Source organism: Littorina saxatilis, linkage group LG6 (assembly GCF_037325665.1).
Source record: "Littorina saxatilis isolate snail1 linkage group LG6, US_GU_Lsax_2.0, whole genome shotgun sequence".
Classification (NCBI taxonomy): Eukaryota; Metazoa; Mollusca; class Gastropoda; order Littorinimorpha; family Littorinidae; genus Littorina; species Littorina saxatilis.
In genome coordinates this window covers 20,150,866-20,167,506 of record NC_090250.1, presented here as the reverse complement: position 1 = coordinate 20,167,506, position 16,641 = coordinate 20,150,866, and the positions used below count along the sequence as shown (strand labels likewise).

Here is a 16,641-nt window from a genome sequence, read left to right as displayed (position 1 = left end):
TTCGGTGGGTTATAGAAACACGAAAATACCCAGCATGCTTCCTCATGGCTGCCTAAATGGCGGGGTAAAAACGGTCATACACGTAAAAGCCGTGGGAGTTTCAGCCCATGAACGAACAAACAAACAAACTATACATCTCAAGAAAAAATGCAGTTTGATTGTTTATTGACCGCATGCCAATATACTTGCCAAAGGTCTTTTAATAGCTGCAATAACCATTCCAATAAAAGTGCAGTGAATACATTGAAGCTTTTTTCTGCTTCTAATTAGTACAGTCTTATTGTGTTTCACTGGACGATTTCGAAGAAACAATGAAGTGTTTCAGGGTGGAAATGTAACCCAAACACTTTAATGAGAAAACCCGTTGAATTGGTAAGAACATTTTTTAGAAATAATGATGCGCGTGCACACGCACATAACCACGCAGAGAACCCGGCAATCAGGGGATGGTTGGCGTGAGAAGATATCCGTCTGAAACTGAACAGAGAGGGTGTAACAATCTGACAGAATTAACAGTGGGTAAACTAAAAACAAGTTGGTTTTTTGGGTTTTTTATTCTCTTTTTTTGGAGTTTGTTTGTTTGTTTGTTACATGTATAGGCTTGTACACTAATTAAATCACATAGACAAGGGGACAAGTACAACACACAGGGGGTGGAGGGGGGGGGGTGGTCATGGCTTGGTGGTCGCAGTATCAAAATTATGTAAAGGAAAAAGAACCTAAGGGTTACATCAAAAATAAGTTTCTATTAAAATTCAAGGTGATGAGATACCTGGCTAGGATTTTTTTCAGAAACTGATCTCTACATCCTCTCCCTGCCGCCTTCCCTCTCACAACTGACCCCAACCTAACGTCAATAACCTCCACAGCCTCATATTACACTCACTTGCTCACTCACTCACTCACGGCGAAGACGTCGATTGCTCTCCCTTCTTTTGCATCCAAATGCTAATGAGTATAATGAGATGCGGCCGGGGAAGGGCCAGGGGATGAGTCAGTTCCCACGCTCTCTGACTCAGTGTCGTCTGCCAAATGCCTGAGTGTCGTCTGCATGCAAACATATTTCATCACCACTGCAGCAGTACCAGATTTTTCAATGCTTCTGTATGAATTTTCATCAGTGGAGTTTCGTTTCTCTCTTCGTTTTCAAAAGTGGAGTTTATGTGAGAAAAACGGTGTAGTTTTGTTGAATTAAATACTTGCGAATCTGTGTGCTTGAGGAATCAAGATGTGTACGGTTTGGCCTTCCAAATTATCGGCAGCCATCGGCCGTTCTGTTGTTCGATCTTTTGGTAAGGAAAAGCATGCATGCTATTTTCTGCTTTGTGTATAGAAAACTGAGGTGGGGAGGACGTTGAATTATACATTTATGGTTTATTTCATTGCATCCAGCATCAATGTATAAACATCTATCGAATATTCTGCAATCTCGCAAATTTATGTGAACTTGAGAAAAACCAGTTCTTTTATTTATTTTTATTTTTATTTTCAGAATGTTTATTCTCAGTTAGATTCAGTCCAGTATTTGTGAATGTTTACGTGTCGATTTATAAATGCATTTAAATTGAATGACTATTGCTTTTGATTTTGTATTCCTTTTTCTTTCCTGGCTTTGTGTGTACTGATTTATATGTTTGTTTACTTATTTTTTTTATATTTTTATTTTTGTTGCATTCATTTATTCATCATTGTAATGATTTATTTACTTATGTATTTATTTTATCAATTGTTCATTTATTCATCGATCTATTCATTTGTTTATTCATTCATTTATTTATATATATGCATCTATTTTATACCTCAACCTCAGTAGTATTTCATTAAAGAGGTATAACGGGACTTCATTGTCTGATTGATGGTAGGCTACATTTTAATACTCAAGCCAAATCATTGCCTACAACCATAGACCTATATTAGATAGGTCCCTGATACAACCGCCTTTAAGAAATTTGATTATCTGTAATGATGGTACACAAAATCGTATTCAACTAATTTTGAAACAAATGTCATGGAAAGACACGCCTTGTAGTCTGTAACTCTCAGTATACCGATGATAATAGGACAACAGCAGACAGAAACACCCTACCTCATACTGCTCCTCTGGACAAAAACACCTTTTTTATGTGCCGATTGCTTTTAACTGAAAAAACAGTTCTTATTATCAATATATAATATGCACTGAATTTTTCTCATTCATTTTTATTGTTTGCTCTTTTTTCTTTGATACTGTGCCGGGTTTTTTGTTTTGTTGTTGGTGGGGGGTGTTTTTTGTATGGGTAGGGGGTTGCCCAGACCGCCGAGCAGGGTCAACGGCATTCTGATAATCCTCGCTCCACGGCTATCGCCAGTTGTCTCTCTGACCGAACGCTACAGTCCTACGCGAATCTATCAAATGAAGAATACAGAGTGATCTCCCATATGTTGTTCACGAGCAGTGTTCGCGAGACGAAAATGATTGCAGATTGGCCGACTTCGACAGTGATCTCCGTTCTGTTCTTCACAGTTAATAGTTATGATAAAGACATCGTTCTAAGGTCAAAATAAGTCGAAATTTTGGGACTGCTGCCGGAAGGAGATCGTAATATATGGTTGCATCACTGTCAAAAAAATCGTCTGCTCTAGCGAGGGCATCTTGAACACACGGCCAGTACAACTGGCCTTGACACGGAACGATTCAAGGGGGACAATCTCAGTCATCTGAAAGAGGGAAATCCAAACGCAATCCGCCTTGTTCGATTTTATGGGCTTGGACGATAGAGAAAAATAAGAAAAGCAAAAGCTGGAGTCCAGTCTTGACAAAACTGCTATCAAGAACGCAGAATTGATTTTTTGTGAGTGTTTTTTTTAAGCCGTAAGCGCCATTTCTCATTTCGAATTTCTCAGTAACTGCTGTTCATAATGCGGCCGCAGTGAAACCACAAAGGGGCCTCACTCTGGAAGAGTTTCCTGCTCCGATAAACATGGCGCTTACGGCTAAAAAAAAACTCAGAAAAAATCAATTCTGCGTTCTTGATAGCAGTTTCGTCCAGACTGGACTCCAGCTTTTGCTTTTCTTATTTTTCTCTATCGTCCAAGCCCATAAAATCGAACAAGGCGGATTGCGTTTGGATTTCCCTCTTTCAGATGACTGAGATTCCCCCCCTTGAATCGTTCCGTGTCAAGGCCAGTTGTACTGGCCGTGTGTTCAAGATGAAGCGAGGGCCGAAACCAAACGGTTGATTATCACGTGACACTTATGCCATATTTAGAGTTGTTTGCACAGTAAATACATCCGCGAAAAATAGCTCGCTTGAAACTGTCTAAAATAAAAATTCCTCTGTAATTTAAAAATTACAAAACACCATGAAAAATCATTATCGACGATCGCGAATCTGCTTACATCCATAACACATTACAAAAAACTCTAAATAAATACAAAAATCGGTTTCCTTGCCAGACAAGGAAACTCAAGGCATCCTGTCAGGGAGAGAATGAGCCGAACTCATTTTGACCTGAGGTCAGGATGGGTCAACGGCCTATGTCAACAGAATGCCCATGACAAGATTACCCAAGATGGTTTTTAAAGCAAAATATCCATGCTACAGTGAACCGATCAAAGTTTACCACTTGTCTTTATATCTTTTAATACTATTTTTGTGTAAGTTTGTCTTTTTTGTTTACATTTTCTGTAAAATCATGTGGTTCTTAAAAAAAAACGTTTTACTGTTTGCTTGCGCAAGGGTCATTGTTGTCGTCGAAGTCGGTGCTATAGTTGTTATACTTGCTTCTTGTTTTTTAATGTCACTTGAACCTTTTTGGCTACTCGGAGCCGATTCAGTTTTGTTTCTTTTCTCAGTTTACATTGTGGTATCCGTGTTTGAAACTATTTACATTTAGGTTTATCACAGTGAAGTGAAGAAGGTTCTAACAAACAAACAAGAACTCATGTCTTTTCTCACTTGTATTTCAAATCTTGTTCACAAAAATCTTGATGTCCTCTAACAGGTAAAGAAAGAGCTTCCCGATCAACCACCAGGAGCAGAGCCCCTCTCAACAACACCGTCACCACCACCGCCACCACCCTCTCAAATACCACCACCATCATCACCACCTCGTCCACACTCCCAAATACTATCAATACTAACACCAACACCAATACCCACAACACAATGTCCAGCAAAAGCCTGGACAGAGGCGGTAAGAAAATATAATGTCATTATTGTTTGTCTCGTGTGTATGACTGACCGGTTAACATGGGTTTTTTATGCATTTCTATTTGTCATGGTGTATCGCCCTATTTATGGGCTGTGGCCTGAAATAAAGCAGTCCTGAGTCCTGAGACTGACCGGTTAACATGGGTTTTTTATGCATTTCTATTTGTCATGGTGTATCGCCCTATTTATGGGCTGTGGCCTGAAATAAAGCAGTCCTGAGTCCTGAGACTGACCGGTTAAACATGGGGTTTTTATGCATTTCTATTTGTCATGGTGTATCGCCCTATTTATGGGCTGTGGCCTGAAATAAAGCAGTCCTGAGTCCTGAGACTGACCGGTCGAGTTTTACGTCCTCTTAGGACTAATTGGCCTAACTTGGGACAGGTAGAGGTCGAATGCTTTGTGTGATACTGTTGTGGGTCTTGTTCGTCCACTTTAAAGACCGATAGGTCGCCATTTTCGTGAATGTTTCGTTTTGTCTATAATCTAAACGTTCCATAAACTCAAAGACCGGCACGGTTGGCCTAGTGGTAAGGCGTCCGCCCCGTGATCGGGAGGTCGTGGGTTCGAACCCCGGCCGGGTCATACCTAAGACTTTAAAATTGGCAATCTAGTGGCTGCACCGCGGCCTGGCGTCTGGCATTATGGGGTTAGTGCTAGGACTGGTTGGTCCGGTGTCAGAATAATGTGACTGGGTGAGACATGAAGCCTGTGCTGCGACTTCTGTCTTGTGTGTGGCGCACGTTATATGTCAAAGCAGCACCGCCCTGATATGGCCCTTCGTGGTCGGCTGGGCGTTAAGCAAACAAACAAACAAAAAGGACGCAGGGACGCGCGGTATGGGGAGCCCTGTACGTGAATTCATCAACAACTCCCAACTCTCTACAGGAAGCAATGGGGATGTTGGTTTTTGGTCTGTGTTCAAGTGGAGGGATGATCCTACCCTTAATAGTGAGCAGAACAGTTTTCATGGAAAGGATTGCGTCTTTACCTTTTCTGTTCTTTTTCTTCAAGTGTAGGATAGGGCTTATCCCGTGTAAACGCCTGGCAAGATTTGAGATAGTGATAACTGTTTACAGGGGAAGGACTGTGTCTATAACGTTCTTGGAGTGTTTTTGAATTTATTTATTCATTCATCTATTTTTTTTTCAGAACGGGGCGGCAGCATGGCCACTCGAGACTTGGTGACAGAGGCCCGTAGCTTCACCAGCAGTCTGGCAAACGTGTTCATGCTGAAGAAGCGGGACCCTCAGTCCAGGCACCTCCTGGAGAAGGCTCAGTTCCTCATCGACGCCCTGGTGGCCGAGAACCAACGGCTCAGCGTGTCCTCCAAGCGGTCCGGGGGGTCTTCAAGTACCCCCAGGCCCGGAGGGGGGTCGCGGGGCAGTCCAGGGGGAATGGGTCAGCTGTGGGTCAAGCTGGACGAATTGAAACGAGAGAACGACGACCTCAGGAGGCAGCTGGGCAAGTCTCAGGATGACCGCTGCTCGTCGCCTAAAGACAAGGTAAGAGGTGATGTCCTCGTAAGTACAGTGGGTGATAACACAAGCACACACACACATTTACAAGCACAAACAAACAAAATTTAAAAGTGAAATTACAAAGAATTAACCTTAACTCAAATTCAGCTGGGGCATATAGACTAGCGCTTAGAAAATTTGCAAAGAGTAGCGAACTCAGTCAGAGTTCTCATTTTGCAGAGAGTGTTACGTGGTTGCATCCTCCAAATAAAATCTTCAACAATGAATACTGAAAAATTAGTGCCTGAAAACACCTGATCTAGAATCAACTTGTCTAAATTCATCCTTGAGGAATATCTCATCTCCCAGCCTCGATAATACGTAATCATATTCTGTCCTTAAAAAAAAAAAGAGCCATGAACATGCAATAGGCGAATGGGGGGGGGGGGGGGAGCTCTGCCGAGTTTGTATGTGTTGTTAAAGAGTAAAACCTCCTGGAACATATGAGGCACGCTTTGCCGCGTGCGCGTGACATTATAGTCCAATCACTAGCGAGCGGCCTGTCTCCATACGTGGACGAGGATCACATGTGGAAACATACCCGTCGCTAATGAATGTCACGCTGAAAACCGTGCCTCATAATTTCTGACAGTAATCACTCTTTCACAACCCATACAAAACAGACAGAGTTATATCCGAACACCGTCTACAACAAACACATCCAACCGTCCTTATTTCGCAGGGTCCAGGCGATGTGATCATCAACGACCTGCTCAAGACGCGGACAGACAACGAGGGGCTCAAGACTCAGGTGACTCAGCTGCAGAAGAACGTTCGCGAGCTGCAGGCGGTGAACACCAGCCTGCAAGACGAGTACAAGCGATCCAAGGCCGCCCTAGACGCTGCCCAGAGGTCTGTGGAGAAGGCTCGCCAAGACTACAAGAAACTGGAGAGTAGTCTCACCTCGGCTAAGACAGAGAACGACTCGCTCAAACAAAAGTAAGGGGGGGGGGGGGGGTTGTTTTGGAGAACTTTGACGAAGGTTCGCTCTGAGTGACTGTTTTAGGAGTGCAAGCATCTACCGCCAAACTGCATACACATTTTTGAGAATTTAGTACCAATAACAATAACAACACTATAACAAATACAATTTTTTCATCTCATGCAAGAAATTGCAATGATGCACAGAGATAATGTTTGGTGAGATTTTAATTGAAAGTGTCATACGTATTTTTTTTTACAATAATGCAAGTCAGACATCCTTCAAAAATTCGTCATTGCACATAAGTGAACAACAACAACAACAACAACAACAACAACAACAACAACAACAACAACAACAACAACAACAACAACAGTAGCTGGTGTTTCTTTCAAAGAAGGCCTATAACCGCTTATTTCACTGTTGTCAGAATGACGAGCAGCGTGAAGCCCATGGTGCGGGCAGACAACCGCCTGACGGAGAACATCAGCGAGCGCTGCCGGCCCTCCAACATCGCGCTGCGCTACAACGCCCTGGAGAGCCAGCAGTGGGTGGACGCCAAGGAGGCGCTGGAGGACTCCCCACAGGCAGCACAGCTGGACGAGGGCAAGATCGTGCACGTCCTCTGCCAGGCTTTGATGGTAGGTTGCTTGCTTGGTTAAAGGCGGAGTTACATGACTCAGGGAAGACGCTCCCATGGTATTCCAGCTGGACGAGGGCAAGATCGTACACATCCTCTGCCAGGCTTTAATGGTAGGTTGCTTGCTTGGTCAAGGGCGGAGTTACCTGACTCGGATAAGTTGAATGCAACAAGGCATATGCAACGCCCTGGAGAGTCAGTAGTGAGTGTATGCCACGGAAGCCTGGGGGGGGGGGGGGGGGGCTCTCTCAAGGGATCTCAGTTGGTTGAGGGCAAGACCGTGCACGTCTTCTGCCAGACTTTAATTTCAGGTTCATTACTATAGATAAGCTGAATGCTCCCAGAGCTCAGATTGATATATTGTTGTTGCTTGATCTTTTTGCTGCGTATGCTCGATGCATAGACGGTGTGAAGACCGATGTTGGTGCTTTCAACGTTGCGCTAATGCCACCGAAAACGATGCAACAACGAACAAAATGGACATTGTCTAGGAAGAGAAAGTGTCCTAATGCCTGTTGTCTTGCTGTGTGTGTGCAGAACATGTACAGTGCGTCCCGACAGTTGTACGCCAATGTTGAGCTTGTCATCTGTGAACTGCTCAGACAGCCGACTTTAGCGGTAAGTTTGCGTGTGATTGTTGTGTGTTGGTGTGTGTGTGTGTGTGTGTGTGTGTGTGTGTGTGTGTGTGTGTGTTTTTTGGTGGGGGATGTGTGTGTGTGTGTGTGTGTGTGTGTGTCTGTCTGTCTGTCTGTCTGTCTGTCTGTCTGTGAGTGAGTGTGTGAGCGTGTGTGCGTGCGTGCGTGTGTGTGTGTGTGTGTGTGTGTGTGTGTGTGCGTCTGTCTGTCTGTCTGTCTGTCTGTGAGTGTGTATGTGTGTGTATTATCGTTGAGCTTCTATACGTTTTACTTAAATCCTTTGTTTGTTTGCTGGCTGGCACTGGTTTATTACTCAGCCAGTGCGCTAAAGGCTATTTTCTTTGCGATCTTTTTAACATGTGTCTTGACGATCGTTACAGACTGCCATTGTCCAGAATGGTTTAGTATCCAGTGGTCACATCAGCGTTCTGCCTGACGATTTCGCGGACAGCGTCAAACAGAGACTACGTCAGACCACCGACAGCGTCGACACTGACGTCATCTTGTCGGTAAGTGTCATGAAGGATGCTTTTAACGCATGTAAAAACTTGTATTTGGTACTGTTGGTGTATTACATGATCATAACAGGAGGACAAATGTTAAACGTAAGCCTTGAAAGCGTCACTGTGGCCTTCAGAGACTGCCTTTCTCAGACATGGGGTGGATATATAATAATAATAATAATAAAGTGTATTTATATTGCGCCTATCCCTTACAAAAAACAAAAATATTTGGCTCTAAGCGCATTACAACATGTGTAGAGACTTGGTACAATCAAGTCTGACAAATACAATAACACAATATACAGTCGGTCTCTTAGGTAAAACTGGGAAAAGCAGCTTCGACATTTAAACACTGCTACTAAAAAATCCTCTAACAATGCATACTGCTTAACCCTAACCCTAACCAAAACAAGTTTTAGGCTAGTGAAAATGTCTGTTTGCTAGTGAAATCTTAATGTTACTAGCCAGCCGGGCCAGTGGTAATTTCAGTTTAAACTTCCGCATCCGGCCAAGACTATGATATTCTAGCGTATTTCTTCAGCAACTCTCATACATTACTGTTTTGGGGTTTATTTTCCAGATGGCTACAGAAACTCATGACCCAGACACAAGGAACATCGTACAGACTGCATCTTCCGACAAAGCTGTGCAAAACTACCTCAAAGAGTGCGCCAGTAGCACGTGGCAAATGGTCGTGCAGAACCCACCAATGAAACTCGTAGCAGACGACACAGCTTTTGATGACGGCAAGCACAAGTTGTGGTGGTCCTGCGACCAATCTCGGGCCAGGAAAGTGGACATGTTTGTGTGGCCTGTGCTCTACGATTACGAGAATGGAAACGTACTCGTCAAAGGTTGCGTTTGTGCGAGTTAACTTAATTCGAATTAATTGCCAAAATGACTTTGGAAATGAATGTGTTCAGACCTAAGAGTGCTTGACATATACATGCATAGAAATCGCCAAAGAAAAAAATAAACACCTGGCCAAAGCCTTAACCGTCAGTTTCCATGGTCACCAGTTAAATCAAAAAAAGGTCGCCACTTGTAGGCTGCCTTGACCATTTTAAAGAGTAAGTATGATATGTGGTGAAATCGAAGCGATTTGAAGACACCGACGTACACATACACAGACGTTTGGACTAGAGTTTTTTTTTTAAAAGAGCTTCCGTGGCAGAAGTTCAATGGTCTTTGACCTTTGGACATGAACAACCCATCAGTGAGATTTTCCTTCAGAGACATGGTTACGGATGTCGTTTGAATTCGGCAGTAAACGCCGAAACGTATTTGAAAACGTTGGAAATGTTTTGGCAGATTTGCCGAGTGTTTTCAGTCACGGTGGAGGAAAGGTGAAGTGAAGAACTCTCGAACTTTCTGAAAATTGCTGAAACTTGACCGTTTGGGCAAATTTGGCGATGAGGATTAATCCGAGCATCTTCCCCTTATGGTGCTGAAACGGACATTGTGTATTGGTCCTCTCTGTCCTGTGCTGGGTTGGTCTGAGAAAGTGCTGAATCTGTTTTACTTTGTGTGTGCAATAATCCCCATAGCATTCGCAGGGCTCGATCGGAGAGGGGGGGTGGGGTGGGGTGGTCCTGGGTTCCGGAAGCCACCAACTCCCCCCCGCCCCTCCCCTTACCCGGCAAATTCTTCATGGAGAGACCTAAAATACCCTTTTAAAAATGCTAAATTTCAACAGCATATTGGGGACTTGTCCGGCCTCAGTAAAATGTTGGAAGCCCCTACCTCTCACCTATTTATGAAGTCCAGCCCTGAGTCGAATATTCTGCGCGCTTTGGGTGAAGTTCAGTGAAATTTGATCTTGAATTTGCTTACACTGCTTCACGTCAAACCAAAGGTTAAACAACCTGTATTACGAACTGTTTTACATCAACAAAACTCCGAGAACCAAATCGACATTTGTGTATTGCTTTACTCTATGGGCGCACAGTGATTTGTCTTGAAAATATTTATTTATTTGTTACTACAAATTTGTCAACTGGTGTGTCACAAGTCAGGACTCTGTGTTTTTGAATTTGTTTTCGTTAAGAAGCTATTTTGTTTGGACAAAAACAGCGTTTTTCTTATTAAGCAAAACAAATAGGGCATCGTCAGGGATTGTTCTTTCATTCGCACATTGATTTTCCTTTTAACGACTTGTGTACGAAGCTCCTGCTGAACTGTGATTATTTCTGGGCTGTTTCTTTGTTCGTTTTGCAAATGAATATTACCAGTATTTGTTCTCATCGCATCATTGTCCCAATGGTAACCCATCATCTCAGTAAAATCTTCATGGTCATTACCGTAATACAGTGGAAGCCCAACGTTAAAAGACCCCCCCCCCCCCCCCCCTCTTCCTCCCTTTAATTTTTTCACATGTTGTGCTCAGAACGTCTGTACATTTGCCTCCTTTGTAACCCCTTGACTGCTTTCAAGTACCGGTACTTTTCAGACCAAAAATCAATACTGTGACAAGGGAGATAAGCTACAAGTAGTTCTTTGATTTGCATCCACTGGATTGCCTCCCCTGGAAACTTTATTTATTCATGAATTTATTTATTTTGGCGTGTTGACTTTTAGTCATAATTTTTTTGATTTTTCCGATAGTCAAGCAGCTTTCTTTTTTTTAGATTTGATTTTCTCTGATTTTTAGAGGGCTCCACTGTAACTGCTGATATGCTGTCCTCATCACACATTAATTTTCTCTGTGGTAATCATTATCATTACAACTGCCTTCCACAGCAACTGCAGTGCTAACAGGCAAGGCAAGCACCTGTGAGAGGTATGTGAGGTGCATTGACCTTATCGCCCGCGAGTGCAATAGTTTATTTCATGCAAACTGTATGTGGTGCGTTTTTATACACCTAAATGGTATAAAGTAAGTATTCTTAAAAAGATAGATATGTCACTGGGTGTTTGTGTGTGTGTGTGTATGTGTGTGTGTGTGTGCATGTGTGTGAAGCCGATGACTTTTTATGGTCCCCAAGCGCAATTTTGTACATTTCGTAAAAAGTATGTTTTTATACATGTACATCTAAATAAAATGAAAAAAGTATTCTTAAAAAGAAAGATATGTCACTCTGTGAGTGTGTGTGTGTGTGTGTGTGAATGTGTGTGTGTTGAGTGTGTGTGCGTAACAAGAGGGAGAAAGAGGAAACAAGAGTTACTGATTGTGTGATTTCAATATCCTCATTGATCAGAAATGCTTTACACACACACACACCTCACACATGCTCGCAAACAAGCAGATACATGGAAAAGGTCAATCATGAAAGATGGAAGGCATTTACTGTGATACATCATCAATACAAGGCAATAAGCAAATACAGAAGTGATTCATAAACCTGTGAGAAATATTAAACCTGTCTACCTTTTCAGTACTCTTCTCAAAACAAATGCTGGTTTCATCAACATTTGAATGAATTAAAATCTTGACACCCACTGACTTTCTTTACTTTATTTGGTGTTTAACGTCGTTTTCAACTGAGCTCTTCTTTCCTTTAGCTTGATCTTTTTAAGGGTGTTTTGTTGCAATTCAGAAAACATGGTACTATATTAGGTGTCATCAATCTGCATGGGTGCTTTAAACTGTAAACACAACACAATACATTGCGCGTGCTAACACTAGTAACAGATTGGGTGCATCTCTTTAGAGGTAGAAAGCAGTCTACTTCTCTTTGTCACAAGCAAATACACTGTCCACATTTAAATTCATGATGTTGAGTAACAGTTCTTTTCTTAAAAATCCAGTTGACAAGCAGTACCATTTTAGTTATTGTAAAGCATCTTTGCAACAAGTCTTTTTTGTCAATACAATTATAAACTTCAGTTCCTTTCATGAAAATTTCATGCAAGTTATTTTACTCACATTTTTCAAATACTGTTTAACCCACTGACGGTACAAACACACAAAACACTGCTGTCTTGCTGCAGAAAAAAAACTGTCTCAAAAATGGAACAATTATGAAGTTAAAACAAATGACTAAAAATACAAACATGAAAATGGAATGGTGATCATTCATCTTTTATCAATCCCTGTTATTTCTGTTTTCTACACATAGAAATGATGTACGCATTCTTCAAAAGTCAGTTCACCAAAAACACAGCAGTAGCCTTCAATTTGAAAATTACTTGGATCAAGCAAAGCCTACTGGGTTATGGAAAGACAAAACAAACATACAAAACCATTGCACTGAAAGAAAGCAAAAGTACAGAATAAAATAAGCACCAATAACACTAGTTAACGAAGAAAACAGGCGTCAGCATAAAAGCTATTACAAAATGTCAACAATAATTTACCTAACAGTGGAGTGTCATTGAACTCGTGCTATAGCTAATTATTTATTATCATTATTATTATCATCAATTCTGCTCAGAAAAAGAATCTTTGCTTCTGACCATAACTAACGATACAGCAAATCACAAGGGTCAATTGTTCTGCTGAAAAACGTAACGGCTGGTGTAATTTGCCAAGACAAATCAAATCATGAAATCAACGCACTCTGAATTTGCGAAAGTGTCAATTTTATACTCTGTTTTAAGCTGAACGTCTTTTGGAACTGGAATGACTGACTAGGCCTGCAACTTAATATAAAAAAACAAAGCAACAGGAAAGAGGGGGAAAGGCAACAAAATACAACAAACTACACAGTCTGAATTATAAAAAATGTAATGCCTCCTTGCAAAAGTGAATGTTTTTTACTCCTGAATTCATATCATTTTGTTCTTGATTTGTGCTTGTGAGCACTGACACATCATCATTGCATGTGGCTACTCAAAACTGATTCATATTCTGTATGAAAACATTTGAGCATCAAGAAGATATAACAGGATACATTTGTCTGATATGATCATAAACTTCACAGGCAAAAGTCTATTTCAGAAAAGGCACAATTCATTTTACTATCTTAACCAAACACACTTTGTATTTTCTCTGCAATTTTGTTAATTCTTTCAAATGAAGGGAACTAAACTGGGCTTTCATGTGAAAAAAAAAAATCTTCCATTCAGCCAAACAGCAACTGGATGATCTCCCCTAGGCAGCATCTCCAATTCGGTAGTGCCAATAAAGGCAAAAGGGTTGCCTTGCTTATCAACTGAGGGACTGCGCATTAACAAGTTGGTTTCACTCATTTAGCCAATAGCATGCAGAGCTTCTTTTGGCCAATTCATAATTTTCTAAAGGCTTCATCAGGTTTGAAGCAAAACCACTTTGGTTTGCCTAGTACTGGAACTTCTAATACATTTTGGCTTCCTCCTGAAAAAACGATTACCATCACCTGAGATCTTCAAAACAAACAAAAAACACTATTCATGCTGCTGAATGTATGGCAAGCCTTTCATATAATGGCTGAAGAACATCCAAAACTGTCAGTAGATGTCCGGACTGCTCTGTTTAATCAAAGCACTTGCACATTAGGCTCTTTAACTTCTTCAGAATTTCTTAGTCAAGCATTCAAATGAAAATACTTTTGACTGAAAAAGACAAAAGCAAAAATGAATCGATCTGCTCAGTCAGAAAATACACATCTTAATGGAGTGTGTGCTTTTTACAAGCAGTGATGGTTTGCAGTAACATGTGAATACACTTTATACTGTACATGTGTATTGAATAGTATATCCTTTCGGATTCTGGAAAGCAGAACCAACTGTTTTTCTCAGCCTTTTCACCACAACGTCAAAACAATGTTCATTATTCTTCCTCACGAAAAGGTTCTTTGATGGCAGCACTATTGTTTTCTGCTTCAAAAATGTTGTCCCCACTTGTAACAACATCCTGAAAATGGTGACCAAATCTGCTCACATTTTGTTTCACTTTTTACGACTGTTATAAAAATGTGCGTAATAATGCCCCACACGTGTAAACGGATTCTGTAAATCAGCAGGTAACATATACAACAAGAAACACATTTCTTTTCAGCATTGTTGGAGTTATGGCACTAAGTCATGCTAATTACTTTCCCTACAGTAAACTTTCTTCAAACACGACGAAAAGCATCTCTGGTAGGCACAAACGACCTCTTATCCCAAAATATGTTGCACCCATGTGAAGGACTCAAACTCAACAGACGACGCATTACTCTGGATTTCCTTTCTGAACGCCTGACTGAGAAAACAAACTACCCATGCACAAAAGATACATAACTAGAACAGGAAGCGTACAAAGGTGCAAAAGTCTATGTACAAATTGAACAGGCCGGTTGGCCCCACAATCATGCTGTTGCCGGGACGACGTTTCCCTCGCTGTAGAAGCGGTGCGATTAGACAGCTGGGTCAGTCCGCGGCAACTTGAGGCAACCACGCCCCTGGCTTTGACCTTTGGTCATACAGTTTCTTTACTTTGCGGCTTTTTTCTCTTGCTGAATAACTGTAACAGTAAAGAACAACGGCAAGTTAAAACACTGAAGATGTTCCTGTGTCAGATGTCACTGTATAGTGGAACACCCCTTTTAGGACACCCCCCCCCCCCCCCCCCCCCCATTCCATTGTATACACTAGCACATATCACTGTCTTTCAGAGTGAAGTTCGCCCCTCTCCAAACTAACTGCAAGACCCTTGACATAAAAACTTTATTTTTGAAACAATCTCTCCTGACTGTGAATCACTCTCAGATCCTGCTAAGATTCACCTTACAAACACTACATAATGAGCCTTACATGCACATTGACGTCAATTTGCAGAAGTGCTAAACTTTAATATCCAGCCAGCACTGTAGCATGTGAGTGCAAAATGTGACTCATCGACTTTAGCGATCCACAAAAAGCAGGAGTGCTAAATGCAAGAACAAGGACAGAAATTAAATGTTCCAAAAATGTAACCGTTCTTGCATTTTGATTCTTGATTTGTAACATTAGCAGTCTATCTGTTTCGGAGGCCAGAACAGTAATTTACCTTCTTTGGTTGGCAGAGGATTTTTGACGTCAGTCTCGGCTTTCTTGAGACTCTTGCGGTTGAAGCCCTCGATGGAATGCTTGAACTCTTCCTCCTTCTTCTCCGCCTCGATGGCTGCACACCACATCCAGTCTCAGACCACAACGTTGAATACGAAATGTTTATCGAGCTTTTCCACCCTTATTATCAATCAATCAATCAATATGAGGCTTATATCGCCCGTATTCCGTGGGTACAGTTCTAAGCGCAGGGATTTATTTTTAATTTTTTTAAAATTTTATGCAATTTATATCGCGCACATATTCAAGGCGTAGGGATCTATTTATGCCGTGTTTATGAACCTTTACGTCTTTTGGGCCACTGCGGCCTTCAAGAGCGAATTCGTGTTTAGGCCAACTGCTACAACAAACAAAAAAGAAGTAAGATAACACTTTGTTTTCAACAGAAAGCTTAATGCTTCTATTGGCTTCTACTCCTTTGCAATAGATGAATTCCAAAATGACTCCGTCGGCTTTGTATAGGTTGCGAAGGAGTGACAGCCCTTGCTTTTCACTTGGACAAACAGGAGGACAGGAGCACGTGTGAAGTTATTTGTGAAAATCATCTATTTGTTAGTGAAAATAATGAATTATTCTTTTTTTTAAATCTAACCATGGAAAGCAAAGGAATGGCATGAACTCACCCTCGGTGGAAGGCAAAGGGTTCTTTTCGTCAACCTGCTGGTGCTTCAAGTTGTTCTTGTCGAATTCCCCGATAGACTTCCGAAGTTCCACCTCCGTCTTCTCCTGTTGCACATCTGCACAGCACATGACACACAAACACACATTATTTGGATTCACGTAACCTATGACACTGCAGATCCACTGGTAGCTGATTCCAATTTTGCTTGATGAAAGGGGTGATTGGTACCCCCCCACTGTAAGTCCTGTCAAGTAATCATCACCTGAAAACACTGGTTAACATCACAACCATGAAAATGACTGACAAGTAATGGTGTGCCCCAAGTGTCAATCAGACTAAAATAAACAAAACTTTCGGACAGTGTACTCCTTCAAAGCTGCAAAACTGTCAAGAAAGACATGTATCAGATCAAGGTAGCACACAATTATGCCAACACACACACACCCACCCACCCACCCACACACACACACATGTCAAGTTATTATCAAACATTTAAACTTGTCTGTATTCACAGATTTTCACAGGTAAAATTTGTGTTGTCTTTGCCATGGTAAGGATATCTTTTGTTTTTAAAACAGAATTTCTTGCCGCACATGCAACAAAATCCTTTCTAACTACTTCGTTCAACGCTAATTACAAGACACTATTCCTACTCATC

General features: G+C 41.6%; 2 protein-coding genes across 11 annotated transcripts in view; one reads left to right on the top strand and one right to left on the bottom strand.

Annotated features, from left to right (window-relative positions):
• Nucleotides 1-3,938: 3,938 nt before the first annotated feature.
• On the top strand, nucleotides 3,939-12,315 carry LOC138968709 (uncharacterized). Its single transcript, XM_070341323.1, has 7 exons — nucleotides 3,939-4,176; nucleotides 5,346-5,698; nucleotides 6,396-6,652; nucleotides 7,066-7,276; nucleotides 7,813-7,893; nucleotides 8,291-8,419; nucleotides 8,994-12,315. Exons 1-7 carry the CDS (start codon nucleotides 4,149-4,151, stop codon nucleotides 9,285-9,287), a joined length of 1,353 nt encoding a protein of 450 aa, XP_070197424.1. The 5' UTR covers nucleotides 3,939-4,148; the 3' UTR covers nucleotides 9,288-12,315.
• LOC138968710 (thioredoxin domain-containing protein 2-like) overlaps nucleotides 11,682-16,641 on the bottom strand; it is a 49,482-nt gene continuing 44,522 nt past the window's right edge. For all 10 annotated transcript variants that reach the window (XM_070341324.1, XM_070341331.1, XM_070341330.1 and 7 more), the window contains 3 exons: nucleotides 15,985-16,098; nucleotides 15,303-15,416; nucleotides 11,682-14,777 (listed from right to left, as the gene is read on the bottom strand). In XM_070341324.1, the coding sequence (XP_070197425.1) occupies nucleotides 14,746-14,777; nucleotides 15,303-15,416; nucleotides 15,985-16,098 (260 nt within the window). In that variant the 3' untranslated portion in view covers nucleotides 11,682-14,745. The remainder of the gene's footprint in view (nucleotides 14,778-15,302; nucleotides 15,417-15,984; nucleotides 16,099-16,641) is intronic.